Below are 15,596 nucleotides of genomic sequence, written 5' to 3' on the forward strand. Positions count from 1 at the left end.
ATATTGCTATAGCCTAGTCTGCCAGCACTGTTGCTCTCATGGGCAGTGGGCAGTGATGGTGAGTTACAGCTCTAACTCTTGCTGATCGGGGCACTTCTGAGCCAGGTGTGTACTGTGCCTCAAGGCTCTGTGTGGGAGAAGCAGCACTGGACCCAGTGCATGGGCATGAGCCAGTCATGAGCTGGCAGTTCGGTGAAGGAGGTCATCCTTGGTGTGGTGGGTACAAACTCCAGGCTTGTTGCGTCCTCTCTCTTTCCTGTTGGGTTGGTGTCAGTTTCCCCAGTAGATCCAATGTGGCAGCTGATGGGCTTGTGTCCAATCAGTGCTTGGTGGCGCGACTGTGGGTCCTTGTCCAATGTGCTTCTGCTCCAGTGGTTTCTCTGAACACTTACCTGTTATATCTCCTGCCCTTTCTGGGAGCATGCTGCTTTTCTGTCTAGAGGCCCCTGACTTCCAAGGGGATTTCACAGGCAGATGGATTGTTCTGTGTGTTTGTTTCTTTTGCACATTTCCAGCCTGCTCAAATGGATTAAGACAATCTTCTGCTATTGGTCCTGGTGAGGGAATTCTCACCTGCCCTGGTGCTGTTCTGGCAGTGGGCTGGTGGCCTTGGGGGGTGCCTCCTGTTGCTGCCAGAGGACTGGGAACTGACAGGTGTATGTGGCAATGCAGTCTCCTGAAGTGTCCTGGCTGTAAGGGAAGGCATGTCAAAAGAGGAAAAAATACAGTAACTCTTAGTCTGGGGAATGCTGGAAATCATGTGAGAACATGAGAAGCAGCCACAGAGAGTGTCTCATGTCCATTTTTAGGAACTACTTAATAGCATGAGGTTTTCACAATGTCCTCTCCTCAAGATTGCTCTTATGCAGGAGGAATGCTTTGGGCCACTTTATAGTTGGGAAAAACACAGGGAAAGGCATCTGCTTGACACTTGTGTGGGTGCAGCTTTGGTCAGAGGTGAACACTTGTGTCCTTGGCATGTACAGGTCAGGGGAACTCTGTCCCTTCTGGGGTAGACAGTGCTGCTACTGTAGGTGACAGTGCAGGACGTGCTCCTTTCTTGGCATTTCTAACTCATAGCATGTATTCACCAGCCAGGTGATCATCCTGCTCTGCTCTGCACTGGTGCGGAGCATTTTCAGTTCTGGGGGCAGCTTTGGGCACCACAATATAAAAAAACATTAAGCTACTGGAGACCATCCAAGGAGGACCACAAGGATGGGGGAAGGGTCTGGAGGGGAAGCCTTATGAGGAGCTGCTGAGGGCACTTGGTTTGTTCAGCGTGGAGGAGACTGAGGTCAGACCTCTGTGGGATCTTCAGCACCCTCCTGAGGGGCAGCAGAGGTGCAGGTACTGATCTCTTCACTCTTGTGAAGACTCAATGACAGGACTCAAGGGAGTGTCTGGAGCTGTGTCAGGGGAGGTTTATGTTGGATATCAGGAAAAGGTTTTAAACCCAGAGGGTTGTCATGCACTGGAACAGGCTCCCCAGTTCAGTGGTCATGGCCGCAAGGCTGCCAGAGCTCAAGGAGGGTTTGGAAAATGCTCTTGGCACATGGTAGAATTGTTGGGGTGACCTGCGCAGGGCCAGGAGTTAGATTTGATGATCCTGATGGGTCCCTTCCAACTCAGCATATTCTGTGATTTGGCCATGTAATAAATCAGAGCCAGCTTGCAAACCCAGATGGCCTGATTTGCAATCCAAACTGTTGCTGATGCTTCCTCTGTGTCCAACAGAGTTGCCTCTTCCTTTTCCCTCCTCCCTGCAAACTCCTGCACCTCTCAAACTGGTCTCTCTGTTACTTTAGGTCTTCTTGATCTGAAAGCATGAACATTGGCGATTGGAAAGTCACTGTCACTGTCCTGAGCTTTATCCTGACTTCTGGAGTCCCAGTTGATATCTTCGGGCATATGAGTCTGCAAGAGTGTCCCCTGTTCCTGTCCATGATTTAGGCAGTGGCTGGAGCATGCATCACTGTAAGGGTTACCTGATTTCAGTGCTGGTGGTGACACTGTCCCAGTGCAAGGGGGTTAATTGCAAAATGGAGCTGCCTATCTAAAATAATACGGAATCCTGTGTTCCATCCCACCCTGAGGGTGTCCTCCTGCTCCCTCCTTTTGTGCTGGACAGCACCGTCCCTGGGCTCCCTCATGCCAGATCAGTCCCTGCCCTCCCCACCATCACCTGAATCCATTGCACAGCCAGTCCCTGTATCACCCTGTGTCTGACTTCTTTCTCTCTCTTTTGCATGCTGTGATTCCAGAGCGGGATGGTCGGCCACCAGAGCTGCAATGTCGTCCCTGACGACCTCCAGTGAGGGAGAGAACTCCACTCCCAGGTTTGTTGTTGGTTCCAGAGATGATGAGACAGAATTTCTGGGATCAAATATGAAGACAGACGAAACCGATTTCTTTGAAGATGATGAAGAGGAGGAGTCGGTAAGGAGGTCCCAGCGTTCTGGGCTGGAGCACCTGTGCAGAATCCCTGGGTCTCAGCTAGATTGTGTGTGGTTCCTTCTGAGGCTGCAGGCAGTTGGAACTGCAGGGGACAGCTCTGGCTGCGTGGCACAGCTGTGGGACATGGCAGTGGCGTTTCTGACAGGACACATTACCTTGTCATGCTGCCTCAGGAAATCCAGCCTTTTCGCTTGCTGGTCTGATTCAGGAAGAATAGTGGATTTCTTTGATCTGACACTCCTGTAAACTTTTCCATTTCACCAGGGAATTTTTTGAGGAAAACTCTGGGAGCTGTGAAAAGGGCAAAGATGTTTCTGTAGAAAGGAAACATTTATTCTTTCTGTAAGCTCCAGGAATATGAGAATGTTTTTCAGCTCCCAGCTGCTTTTGGTCCCTATTCAGTGTTACATTAAATTTTGCTAAACTGATCTCTGTCTTCCCTCAGCCACCAGAACGGCAAATTGTGGTGGGAATCTGTGCCATGACCAAGAAATCCAAATCAAAGCCCATGACACAGATTCTGGAGCGTCTGTGCAAGTTTGAGTACATCACAGTGGTGATCATGGGGGAGGATGTTATTCTGAATGAACCAGTGGAGAACTGGCCTTCCTGTGACTGTCTGATATCCTTCCACTCCAAAGGTAACACATCTTCAGCAGGCCTTAGCCTGCCTGAGCTCTGGGCATGGGAGCTGCTCTCAGCCTTCCCTCTGTCCCTGCGCTGTATTTCAGGATTCCCCCTGGATAAGGCAGTTGCTTATGCCAAGCTGTGCAAGCCATTTCTGATCAACGACCTTGATATGCAATATTATATCCAGGACAGGTGGGTGTCTGAGTCACTAAAGCCCCTTCCCTCTTCCTCTGTCTGATTCTTCTCAGCACGTTGTGCAAAATTCACCTTCCTAGGCACAAGTAAATGAGTGAGGTGGGAGGAAGGGGTCTTCAGCTGTGGCTTTTTGGGTTGTTTCTCCAAAGCATGGAGGGGAATAGCTTTTAGGGTAAAATCATTGAGACTTGGCGTGTTTCATTTTCTGGTGCAAATGTCTTGTAAGGAATGGCTGGAAAGTAGGAAGTGGAAGAGTTCTCACAGAGCAAGGCTGCCCATGACTAAAGCAAAAGGACTAGTCTGTGAGCAGAAGAGCCAAGTGGTAAGATGGAACTCTGGGTCAGAAACTGTGAACAAGACCCAGTCAGATTCTGTGGAGGGTGTGTTGGTGAGACACTTGAGGCTTTTTAGTCATCTCTTAGTAGAGGCCACCAGCAGCCACGTGCTTCAACTCATACACCCACAGGCTGCTTTGGCTCTGTGTGGGTAGGGCTCCTACAGACCCCAAACCAACCTCCTGCCCTGTCTTTGGGTGGTGAACCTAGTTATGTGGGTGTTGGCAGGCATCCCAAGGTGTAACTAGTGAAAGACACAGGATGAAAGAAGGTTCTGCTGCCTCTGCCTGGCCTGGGCGCTGGGCAGCTTGGCATGACAGAGCATTCTTCAAGAGGGCAGATCTGTGCAGGTGGCGTGTACTGGGTGTGCACATGCTAATTGAGCTAATAATTGAGCATCCATGCTTAGGCCAGGTAGAGATTTTCTCTAGGGCATCTGTGTCCAGAACAGGACTGAGGCAAACCCCATAGCCTGTAGGTCTCATCCAAAGAGCATGAGCTGAGAAGTATTTGCACTTTGTCTTGATGCTTTTTTATGTTCATTTGACTTTGTTCTTCGTGAGTAGGAATGAAGTCTTCCCCTTGACATGTCCTGAGGACTTTCTAGACTCTTCTCATGCTGTTTCTGTCCTCTACAGGCGTGAAGTGTATCGGATCCTTCAAGAAGAGGGAATAGATCTGCCCCGCTATGCTGTGCTCAATCGAGACCCTGACAGACCAGAAGGTCAGTGTCCAGGCTCTGCTGAAAGGCATTTCCCCAGGCTGTGCTATTTAAGATACCGTGCAGAGAATAGACATTGGTCGTCACCTCGAAGAGGTGTGACTCACAAGTCTGTAGGGTTTTCCTTGGATAAAGGTCCCAACAGCAAAACCAGCTGATGGGCCAGGAAGGGGCTGTGCCTCTGCACTAGAGCTCTCTCTCACCTTTTCTAACATGCTACTGCTGTGCTCTGTCTTCAGAGTGCAGCTTGGTGGAAGGAGAGGACCACGTGGAGGTAAACGGAACTGTTTTCCCAAAGCCATTTGTAGAGAAGCCAGTCAGTGCTGAAGACCACAATGTGTATATTTACTACCCAACATCAGCAGGTGGGGGCAGCCAGCGGCTCTTCCGTAAGGTGAGGAGGGGTCTCCAGAACTGATGTTGAAACCAACAGATCTGTAGGTCTGAGGCCCATGTGCCTTCAGCAAGGAGTGTTGGGACAGGGGAAGAGGAAAGAAAAGTTTTGTGTTACAGAAGTCTAGACCTTCTTAGAACTTTTTGTTCAACCCCATATACTTGGGAATCTCAGAAGGATATATTTTAGTGGGAGTGTTGACTTCACCTTCCCCAACCTCTGTGTAACCTGTGTCCCATTTTGAGCTGTCATGGAGCACTGTGGTCCTTTCTGAATTGCATGCTGCTTTTTCCAGATCACTTCCTGGGTTTATCAAGATGAGTTTTAAAAAAACCTTCTATTCCTGTCCTTTAACGTCATTCCTGCCCTTCTGAGCTTAGTGTACATGCACATGATAAAGGCAGTATTTATTCCTAAAGTCCACAGTAATTCTGCCCATACTCACTTCCCCCACTTTGCTAGCAAACAGGTTATATCTGGTGCATCTAATAAAAAGTGTGATGTAACAGCTGGAGGTTCTGATAGGCTAATTCTCCACTAATTCCATTAATTCTCTACATGTGGGATGAAACTTCTGCTTTTTGTTCTTCCATCTGAAAAAGGGAGCATGGTGCTCTTCACTGAGGTGTTCATTCTGTGCTCTCAGATTGGCAGTCGAAGCAGCGTGTACTCCCCAGAGAGCAGTGTGAGGAAGACAGGCTCCTACATTTATGAGGAGTTCATGCCTACAGATGGCACTGATGTAAAGGTAAGGGAAAGCCTGGAACAGCTCCTTCCTTCTCCAGGCCTGTGAGAGGTGCAGCCTGGGCAGTCTGCTTAGTCCTTTGTAGGCTCTGGAGTATGCGTTTAAACAGTGGGGTGCAGACTGTGCAGCTGGGGCCCCAAAGCAGGGAATGGGTGCTCTGTAGGTCACATCAGGGGAATGTGTGAGATCATCTGATCTCCTCTGTGTCTGCAGCAGAAATACCTTCTTGAAGGTGCAGTCAGCCTCGGTGGCTGTGTCAGGTGTAAATCTGTCTCTTCCAGGTGTACACTGTTGGGCCAGACTATGCCCATGCAGAGGCTCGCAAATCCCCCGCTTTGGATGGGAAAGTGGAACGGGACAGTGAAGGGAAGGAAATCCGTTACCCAGTCATGCTCACTGCCATGGAGAAACTTGTTGCCCGTAAAGTTTGTGTAGCCTTCAAGGTCAGATTTGGGCTCCTTTCAGCCTTGTAGCCTTTTCCACATAATGATGGGTATCTTTGCTGCACCACTTCTTATTTCTGCTTGTCAGTCTGGTCCAAAATGGTTGGATTTGGAAGGAAGAGCAGCAGATTCAGGAGCTGCTCTGTTTTAGGCCACTAGAGCTCTGGGAGGTTCTGGGTCAGCTTCATCTGGTGGCTCATGAGTTGGGCGTTTGGTACAGTGATGGGGGGCATGTAAAGGTGGGTCTGAAGGGCCTGGTCCTGCTGGCTGTGTCCTGTGTTCACACTTGTTGGAGGCTCATGAGGTGAGCATGGAGTGGAGGATGGCTGCAGCACCAATGAGGCTGAACTGGGCAGCATTGCCTGGGTCTGTGTGTGCCCCATTGGCAGGGCAGCTGCTGTCTCAGTGGTCCCTCACTGTGTGCCCAAGTTCTGTGTCCTCTGTTTCTGCAGCAAACCGTGTGCGGGTTCGACCTCCTGCGGGCCAATGGCCACTCTTTTGTTTGTGATGTGAATGGCTTCAGCTTTGTGAAGAACTCCATGAAATATTATGATGACTGTGCCAAAATCCTTGGGTATGTACAATTTGAATTTTGATAAGAGGATAAGGTAACTCACAGCAAAGTAAAATGAAGATGGAGTCCTGGTCAGTATGTTGGAGAAATCTGCCAGTGGTTCATTTGGGCCATTTGATTAGCAGGTGAAAGCTTGGCTCTGGGAGAAATGGGTTAATTACATATGGCCCTTGGGGTTCATTGCATGTTAAGCCCAGTTGTAGTATTGGTGATGTGAGGGAAACTGGTGCCCCTTTGGGGTGCCCTAATTAGCTCATACTGTGGTAGGTGTTTCTCCAAGGAAAGTGAGGGGAAGTTTTGTGGCTCTCTTCAAGTCTTTCAGCTGAGCTGCTAAGGAGGAGGCATAGAACCAAGGGAATGGAATTTCTTGTGAATGTTGTATTCTGATTTCTTCCAGAAATATAATCATGCGGGAATTGGCTCCCCAGTTTCATATCCCCTGGTCCATACCAACAGAGGCAGAAGACATTCCCATTGTCCCCACAACTTCAGGCACTATGTGAGTACCTTCTGATAAGAATGCCAGTGATGGGTACATGAGAGGCAAAAGTGCAAGCCCTGTCCAAGAGCACACCACTGGCAGCACGGCATCCTCCAGCTGCTGTGCTTCTTGCAAAGCCTGTAATGCCTGTGGAAAGGCTTAGCCATGCACATGGAAGGTGTGGCTAGTGGGAGAGTAGTTCTAGGCTTGCCAAATGCAGACAAGCAGTCATTGAAGAAATTACAGAAACTGCTGACATGGCTTTTAGAGGATCCAAATTCTTGATCAGGACAGGAAAGAGATCAGGGAATTGCTGTAGCTGGCTGCTCCTTGGAGAAAGTGTGTGTTGAGCTGCCAGTGAAAGGACTGGAAACAATTAGCTGAAATATTCTGGTTACCCATACACACTAGGGGGCCCCTCATTTCATACCTTTTGGCTTACTAGTTTTCCACCACATAAGGCTAAAAGACCAAAGACAAAAGTTTCTTTGTGATTGTCAGCATACTTGTACACTGGTATGAAAACAGATGACCTGGTAGTGTCTACAGAGCTTTGACTGCTTCTGCAGCCTTGGCACTTGTGCGTGATTTAATCGGAGAGAGTTTCTGCTCCTGATGAGGAAAGCAACTGTCAGAAGAATGGCACTGAAAGACAAATGGGAAGCTACTCCCTGGTGGCAATTCTGGAGTGTAGGGGCACATTTGTCAGGTGTATCTTATACTTCCCCAGGATGGAGCTTCGCTGTGTTATTGCAGTCATCCGGCACGGAGATCGCACCCCGAAGCAGAAAATGAAGATGGAAGTGAAACATGCCCGGTAAGAGCCAAGGCAAGAAGGTGCTCTGCTGCTGGGAAGGGAGGAGGGCCCATTCTCTGAACCAAGAGCAGAATCAGAGGGCCGAGTGCATGGGAGGCACTTCTTTTTTCTGGCTCCATCCAAGCAAATGCTTTTGTCCCAGTTGAGAGAGCCCCCTTTCCCCCTGAGGATCCTGGCACCTTCTGTGTGAACACTGGAAGGGAGAGTGAAGGTGTGCTAGGTACTGTAAAAGGAAGTGCCCCACTAAATGGGAAGCTAGTGGCTGCTTCCTAGTCCTATATTGAAAACCACTTGCTTTTTCAGAAGTTCTGAAGCACACGGAGGAGCCTGCAGGCTGCTTGTTCTCCCCGAAGGACAGAGTGAATGCCTATGTAGGGATGACACTCCTTGTATCACTGAAACAGCAGAAAATAAATGGCATTCTTTGTTGTCTTTTCAGGTTCTTTGAATTATTTGAGAAATATGATGGTTACAAGACAGGGAAGTTGAAGCTGAAGAAACCAGAGCAGCTGCAGGTGAGGAAGTCCATTCTGAGGTTACTATGTGGGACATGCAGGTAATAGAGATTCTAGTGCAAGGCAGTTCTTTGGATGGGTGAGAACCCTCAAAAAGGCAACAGTTTGTCACACAGATGCTCCCTGTCTCATTCCGCACCCTGTGCACACTCAGCTCGGTGACGGCAGGAGAGCAGAGCGGAAACTTGTGGCTGATGTGCACACTGTAGGATGGGGATGACTTGATGCAGCTTTACCATCTGCTGTGATTGTCTCTGGTGGCAGCTGGGAGTGGGGGAGTTGGAGGTACCTGTTCCATTCTCAAAGGGACTGGAGCACAGGGTGGGAATTAAGCAAACTTTAGTGTGAAAGTTTGTCCTGCCTGAGCTGTGTCTTATGAAATTACACGTTTCTGAGGAGTGTCTGTGGACCTGCTGCTAGGTAGAGCTGTCAGGAATCCTCACAGGAGCACAGTGGTGATTCTGAGGCAGAATTGCTGTCTGCTTTCCAACAGGAAGTGCTGGACATTGCGCGGCAGCTTGTGGTGGAGCTGGGAACCCACAGTGACTGTGAAATTGAGGAGAGGAAATCCAAACTGGAGCAACTGAAGAGCGTCTTGGAGATGTAAGAGTTCCTATCTTGGGGCACCATGGGTTTGCCTCAGAGCATGTGATACAGAAACAAGCTGTGCTGCTGGTGGCCTGGCCAGCTGGTACCCAGAGACTGGGGTCTTCTCTGTCCCCTGTCAGGAGCTGTACAAAAGGTACAAAAGGTACCATGATCCTAACCTTTTCTTCTTGACATCAAAACCTCTGCTGGTTCTTGTCCCAACTGTGTCTGGTGTTTGGCTAAACAGCTTGAGACAAAATTGAGCTTTCTTTGCTGCAGGAGAGGAATTGGAGTCTTGTAGGGACCATGTTGATATGAAGCATTTTGATAAATTTGGAATAAATCTTGTTTTAAATAAGGTTGTCCTGGTGCCAAAAGCTTAACAAAAAAAGCTCAGAAAACATGAAAAGATATTTGTGTCCTCTCAGGTTCTGTACAGTCAAAATAGAAGACAATATGGTGGTGTTGGCATCTTAGAAACAAAAGCAGTGTTTCTCTCAGGACTGCAGCTCACTGTGGCACACACAGTTAGTGTCCGTGTTCAGGCTGTGTCTCTGGAGCACAGAGGAGATTTTTTTGCTGTGATTCCCTCCCCTGCTCTTTGTGTTCACTGGAGATGTAGTTATCTTCAAAGCATCTGGCAGAGGGTTTTTTATTTGTGATCTCATTAATTCCCTTGTTAAAGATGTAGGTAGAGATTAAAGCCTTAGTGAGGAATGAGAGCTCAGAGTATTTTCTGTCGAAGAGCAAGTGGAAAGATCTTTGAATTTCATTTTAGGGAGTTATTTGGCTTTTCTCGGGGGGTGTGCTGGGTCACAGGGATATGGCAAAAATCTTCACGTTCTGTGACAATGGGCATTGCAGCAGAAAGCCTCTTGCCTGTGCTGTACTTTTGCTATGTGCTGCCTGGGGACATTTGGGCTAAAGCTGATTGGAATTGACTTGTTTCAGGTTTTTTTCCCCCTCCCTTGTGACAGGTATGGACATTTTTCTGGCATTAACCGTAAGGTTCAGTTGACCTACCTGCCTCATGGACATCCTAAAGCTGCAAGTGAAGATGAAGGTAAAGAAATCTGATGTTGCTACCCTGATCTTCAAGGCTGCAGTTCAGGTGTGCATGCAGCTACCCTACTTGTATAGGCCTCTGGACATGCAAGCAGAATCGGTGCCCCATGTCTTATCTTTGTTCACATCATAGGGGAGGCTGGAGTGATGTGTAATATGGTTACCAGTATGCCCTGGTTGCTGCCACAGGGCTTGTGCTTCTAATTTTGTGAATGTCACCCTATACCTTCAAAATGTAGTGACCAAATTTCCTACTTGCTGGTTTTGTTCCTGGGGGTTTTGCGTCAGGCATGTGTTGTGAACACTGTGCGAGGTGCTGATGACAACCTCTTCTTCCTCCCCTCCTCTCCTTCTGCAAGCTCAGCCATGAGATCTGATGTAGTGAGTACCTGTTTGTCTCCTAGAAGCTCGCCGAGAGTCCTCCCCCTCCCTTCTCCTGGTTCTTAAGTGGGGTGGAGAGCTGACCCCGACAGGAAGAGTCCAGGCAGAGGAGCTGGGGCGAGCCTTTCGCTGCATGTACCCTGGAGGCCAAGGTGAGCTTTGTCGAGGTACCTCTGGTCCTGCCCTGTGGCTGCCAGGCTGCCAAACCCAGGTGAGGGTTGCTCAGGCACCTGTGACTGTGTAGCCTCTGGGACTAGTGTTTGTTCTTTTGAGTTGACATGGCAGGAATAAATAATTTAGGTTGGTTTTGTGCCCAAAGATGTGTAAGCTGTCCAGAGAGGTCTGCTGCAGTGGTTGAACTTCAGTGTGTCTTGAAGCACAACAGCTTTCTTTAAATAATGTGCCAGGATTCAAAAAAGAGAGGCCGTTCTAATAAAATACATTCTGACATGGCAAATATGATTCAAAATGTATGGATCATTAAAAAGGAATTTAGGTCAGATGTAAAGAATGGAGGAAATCTCTTGGAACACAGATAATCCTGCCCTGAGACAGGAGAATAGTAAGTTAACTTCTCCATGTTTTTTCCACCATAATTCTGTGACACTGAAAAGCATCTAGTATGCACATAAATCAACAAAAGCTGAAAAGGCAAAAAACCAGACTGAAGACAGCCTTTGAGTCAGGAGTAATACACTGCTACTGGATTGGTCCAGTGAGCCCATACAGGATACTGCTTGTCTTTGACTTATATGTTTAATTAATTCAATTTAATTAATTACATCTCAGATTAATTAAGCAAATCTAAATTGCATTGGAGAAGATTTCCTCCTAGAATAAGGAAGAGTTTGTTACCCTTAGTGGAAAAGGAGCAGGTCAGGGAACACTTAAGCAAGCTGGACATGTGTGAGCCCAAGGGCCCTGATGGGCTGCACCCACAGTGCTGAGGGAGTGGACAGGGGTCCCTGCAAGGCCACTCGATGCTCTGTGTGGAAGGTGCCTGAGGACTGGAGGAGGGGAAATGTCACTTTTAGCTTAAAAAATGATAAGAAAGGAGGGCCCAGGGAGCTGCAGCCAGATCAGCCTCAGCATGGTCTTCAGGATGGTAATGGAGCAGCTAATCTGGGTGATCATTCCTGGGCATGAAGGACAGTGACTGTGAGTAGGCAGCATGGATTCACAAAAAGAAGTCATGCTTAATTGACCTGATAACCTTCTACAGGGAAGTGACAGCCTTGTTTAGATAAGGACCATTCTGAACCACAGCTTTGAATACTTCTGCTCCATGTGGTCATTCATGGAGACAGAGAGTGCTGTGTTCTTGAGTAGCATTTGGTGCCTGGCAGCTTTGTTAAGACATTTCGTCTGACTTCTGGCTAGTGCCTGTCCTTGTCTGTCTAGGTGTTTATCTAAGTTGTGAGCTCAGAACTGGGAGCAGTGTTCCCAGTGTACCCTGTCTTGTCATGCAGTGTGGCTGGGTACTGTGCAGAATCGCCCTGATGCGAGGCGGCAGCAGCAAATAGTCACCAGTAGTCACTGTCTTTGGAGGTCAGACTTGAGAGCTGCATGAATTGCTTTCCTCTGTTATTGACCTGACTCCTGTGGCTGACTCAGCCATTGGAAATAAACTGGCAATTCATACCATGAGGTAATTGTAGCTGTACAAGATCTGTTTTGGAAACTGTTCCCTGCTGAACAGCCCTTCCTGCAGCTCTGGTGGCAGCAGAACCTGCTCGTATATAGAAAACAAGCAGAAGAAAGTGATTTTATTTTTTTGTGTGTGTTTTTATTTTGCACTGGGGTATTCAAGCTAGCAAAACTACACAGACTGTGTAGAGGGATTTGCTGCAGAATTTGAGCAGCATCAGACTTGACTCACTTTTTCCCTCAAAATGGGTTTTCCCAAATTAAGCAAAGCCTTCATTACATTTCTAGTCCTCGTGTATATCTGTCTATTTTGAAGCAGCCTAAGTGCATATGAAAGTGATTTTATTCTCTAGGTAAGTTTGTTGCTACAATAAAGTTTGTTGTCTAAACCAGTGTATTCAGTGGATAGTTTTGCAAGTGTCAGAATATGAATTTTGAGTTGTCCTCTGTTCCAGGTGATTATGCTGGTTTCCCTGGCTGTGGCTTGCTCAGGCTGCACAGCACCTATCGCCATGATCTCAAGATCTATGCCTCAGATGAGGGGCGAGTTCAGATGACAGCAGCAGCTTTTGCAAAGGTTCTCCCTCTCTTTTGGGCATTTGTTTGTTCTGCTACATTAGTCTTAAAATATGTCATTTCTAAAGGAAAACCTCTGGTGATGAGGAAGGAGCTGTCCTAGAATCTTCCTCCTCTCTGTTGGATGGACTGGGCTACACTGTGCTAATAGCAGGTGTATGGGGCAGGACTGAACATCTGGTGCAGCTGCACACATCTGTCACCTTTTGTGTCCTGTCCAGGACAGGACTCTCACTGGAGCAGGTGTTATACGTGAAGTATTGCTGGTGTTTGGTGCTAGAGCACACCAGACCTGTTACTGAGCGTTAATTGCCTATGGAATGAGTGTTTCTGGGATGACTGCCCATCCAGAGGGGTTATTCCTTGCCTGATGGATTTAAAAGGGAAGTGAGATATCTGGTGCAGTATGTGGTGGGGAAGAAGACAGGTTCATCTGCAGCTAAAGCTTGAGCCAAGGGGAATCCTGTGGTGCCCTTAGCTGGTCTTCAGAGCCTTTGCTGTATCAGCATTTTCAAGCAAAATGAGATGGCTGCTCAACAATTGCCTGGATAAATCTGGGGTTGCTGCAGGCAGAGCTGTCTGTTCCTTTAACAGCTCTAGCAGCATGCCAGAGTCACCGCTGACAGGAGGGACTGTTCCTGTAAAAATGCTCTTCAAGGACTGTTGGGATTTCACTCAATTTGGCTGAATTTTGGCCATGAAACTACCAGAAATGTTTGTTACTTGGGTTGCACAGAGCTGAAATTTTGTTCTGTGTGGCTTTAGGGTCTGCTGGCCCTGGAAGGAGAGCTCACCCCCATCCTGGTGCAAATGGTGAAAAGTGCCAACATGAATGGTCTGCTGGACAGTGACAGTGACTCCCTTAGCAGCTGTCAGCACAGGGTGAAGGCACGACTGCATGAAATCATGCAGAAGGATGCTCAGTTCTGTGAAGAGGATTATGAAAAGGTAAAGCATCTGTGTGGCTTCATTGCTTCCTGTACTTGGAAGCATTGCTGCAGTGGTTTAATATTAAGCCTGTGGTATGTGAACCATTGAGATTAGTTCTGGTCAGAATTACAGGATATGCACAGAAGTGGGCAGTGCCCTTCTTCAAGTGACAGTCCTCAGTGTTGCTCTGCTAACCCCCCTTCAAGATTCATCCTGGTGCTGCCTTCTCTCTTTAGAAGTCCCAGTGCATTTTGTTTTTGTGAGTGTGCTAAAAGAGCTCTTGCAGTTTCCCACATGCTGCCCAGAGCAATCCCAGCTGCTGTGGGCAGGGAGTCTGCCTCATTGGATTCTAGATCCATACTCTGTGCATATGTGGACAGACCTTTTGGATACAAATCCTTGTGTGTCCTGTCAGGGTCTGGTAACTGCAGAGTACAGAGTTAGGGCTGCATCCAGCACTGCAGATGTGAAAGTGCTATAGCTGTTTCTCCAGCAAGTCCCCAAAATCCTGTTTTTCTCAGACTCTGAGATGTGATTGCTGGACCAAAATCCATTAAGGAACATATTTATCATCTCAGAGAACTACTTAAAATGTCTTTGAAGCCCTTCTGCTCAAGCACAGAAGCAAAGTGTGACAAGAGTGGATCTTGTAAGTGGAGGGAGGTCCAGTCTAATGGGAGCAGGTTTTTGCACTCTCTGAGTTTGGTCCTGAGGAAGTTTTTAACACATGCCTGACTACTCCTAGGAAAAGGCCAGCTTACTGTGTTCAGCTGGGATCACAGCTTTTCTTCTGAGTCAGAAAGCAGTACAGCTGCAAAAGGCAGATATTTTGTATTTCCAGCTTGTACAGACACTAACTAATCTTTGCTGGAATCTTCTTTCAGCTAGCACCAACAGGCAGTGCTTCTCTGCTCAACTCCATGACTTTTATCCAGAACCCGGTTGAGGTCTGTAACCAGGTGTTCACCCTGATTGAGAATCTCACCTCCCAGATACGAAAACGTCTGGAAGACCCAAAATCTGCAGGTGAGCATCAGAACTGGAAAGGGTCTGGAACAGGTTAATTTATTGTTTCATCTTCAGAACTCTCAAATGCCACTAGCACTTATGTTTGTCTGTAGCAAAGAAGTCTGAAGTGAAATTCTCTACATTCAATTAATGTGGAAGGCTCCTGTTCTGCTTTTCAGCTACTGTTAAAGGGAGCTGTAATGTAAAGGAAATGATATGTGCCTCCTGGTTTAGAGTGAAAGTAAACAGCAGCAGTATAACCTGAAGGGGTGTGCCTGTTTTTTTCAGGCATTTCCTGGAGACTGTAAACAGCAAGTTTTTCAGTCACAATTTACTATCTCTAAGAACTTTCCTAATAACGGTGAAGAAGTTTTAAAAAGGCATTTTGGGGACATTCCATGGGATTTATGGCAAACCTAAGGAAACAGGCAAACAGTTTCCCTTTTCTCAAGTATTTCAGCAGTAGCTTGTTGCTGCAGGTTAAAACTCTGGGCAACAGGTCCAGCAGTTTCTTCAGACTAGGACTCCTGTGGGTGGCACAATAATCAGAGCCCTTCTGTGCTGGGAGAAGTCTGTCATAGCTGTCACTTAAATGTCTGCAGCAGTAATCAGTACTCTGTAGTAATCAGTAACCTGTAGTTCTGGGATGTCAGTGTGGTTTAGTGTTCCCTGCTGTTTAGACCTGCAGCTGTACCACAGTGAGACTTTGGAACTGATGCTGCAGCGATGGACTAAGCTGGAGCGAGATTTCCGCATGAAGAACGGACGTTACGACATCAGCAAGATCCCCGATATCTACGACTGCATCAAGTATGATGTACAGCACAACTGTGCGCTCAAACTGGAAGGCACAGCTGAACTCTTCAAGCTCTCCAAAGCCCTGGCAGATGTAATCATACCTCAGGTAGAGCCTGTGTGACAGTGCCTGTGGCACCAATTTCTCATCCTTTCCTTGTGTGTTTTGTCTCAGTTCTCTTGCACAATAACTCCCAAGGCAGCGTTTCGCAGTGAGTGTTTCTCAGATCTATCTTAGTGTTTGTATAAAGCCAAAACTATTTATGACTTAAAATGTGGCAGGGCTGGGCTTGTGGTCC

The 15,596-nt window shown here is 47.6% G+C and overlaps 1 protein-coding gene across 9 annotated transcripts in view; it reads left to right on the forward strand.

Moving 5' to 3' along the window:
* Nucleotides 1-15,596, forward strand: part of PPIP5K1 (diphosphoinositol pentakisphosphate kinase 1) — a 57,160-nt gene that overhangs the window by 14,536 nt on the left and 27,028 nt on the right. For 5 of the 9 annotated variants that reach the window (XM_071568089.1, XM_071568093.1, XM_071568095.1 and 2 more), the window contains exons 2-20: nucleotides 1,809-1,977; nucleotides 2,265-2,439; nucleotides 2,903-3,098; nucleotides 3,189-3,279; nucleotides 4,256-4,341; nucleotides 4,578-4,732; nucleotides 5,379-5,480; nucleotides 5,759-5,920; nucleotides 6,373-6,494; nucleotides 6,892-6,993; nucleotides 7,706-7,792; nucleotides 8,232-8,307; nucleotides 8,801-8,910; nucleotides 9,873-9,958; nucleotides 10,365-10,493; nucleotides 12,444-12,565; nucleotides 13,330-13,512; nucleotides 14,379-14,520; nucleotides 15,183-15,406. In XM_071568089.1, the coding sequence (XP_071424190.1) occupies nucleotides 2,293-2,439; nucleotides 2,903-3,098; nucleotides 3,189-3,279; nucleotides 4,256-4,341; nucleotides 4,578-4,732; nucleotides 5,379-5,480; nucleotides 5,759-5,920; nucleotides 6,373-6,494; nucleotides 6,892-6,993; nucleotides 7,706-7,792; nucleotides 8,232-8,307; nucleotides 8,801-8,910; nucleotides 9,873-9,958; nucleotides 10,365-10,493; nucleotides 12,444-12,565; nucleotides 13,330-13,512; nucleotides 14,379-14,520; nucleotides 15,183-15,406 (2,322 nt within the window). In that variant the 5' untranslated portion in view covers nucleotides 1,809-1,977; nucleotides 2,265-2,292. Of the gene's footprint in view, nucleotides 1-1,808; nucleotides 1,978-2,264; nucleotides 2,440-2,902; nucleotides 3,099-3,188; nucleotides 3,280-4,255; nucleotides 4,342-4,577; nucleotides 4,733-5,378; nucleotides 5,481-5,758; nucleotides 5,921-6,372; nucleotides 6,495-6,891; nucleotides 6,994-7,705; nucleotides 7,793-8,231; nucleotides 8,308-8,800; nucleotides 8,911-9,872; nucleotides 9,959-10,364; nucleotides 10,494-12,443; nucleotides 12,566-13,329; nucleotides 13,513-14,378; nucleotides 14,521-15,182; nucleotides 15,407-15,596 lie in introns of those variants that run through there. The other 4 variants (XM_071568096.1, XM_071568091.1, XM_071568092.1 and 1 more) reach the window with 3 other exon arrangements.

Source organism: Pithys albifrons, chromosome 13, assembly GCF_047495875.1.
Source record: "Pithys albifrons albifrons isolate INPA30051 chromosome 13, PitAlb_v1, whole genome shotgun sequence".
Classification (NCBI taxonomy): domain Eukaryota; kingdom Metazoa; phylum Chordata; class Aves; order Passeriformes; family Thamnophilidae; genus Pithys; species Pithys albifrons.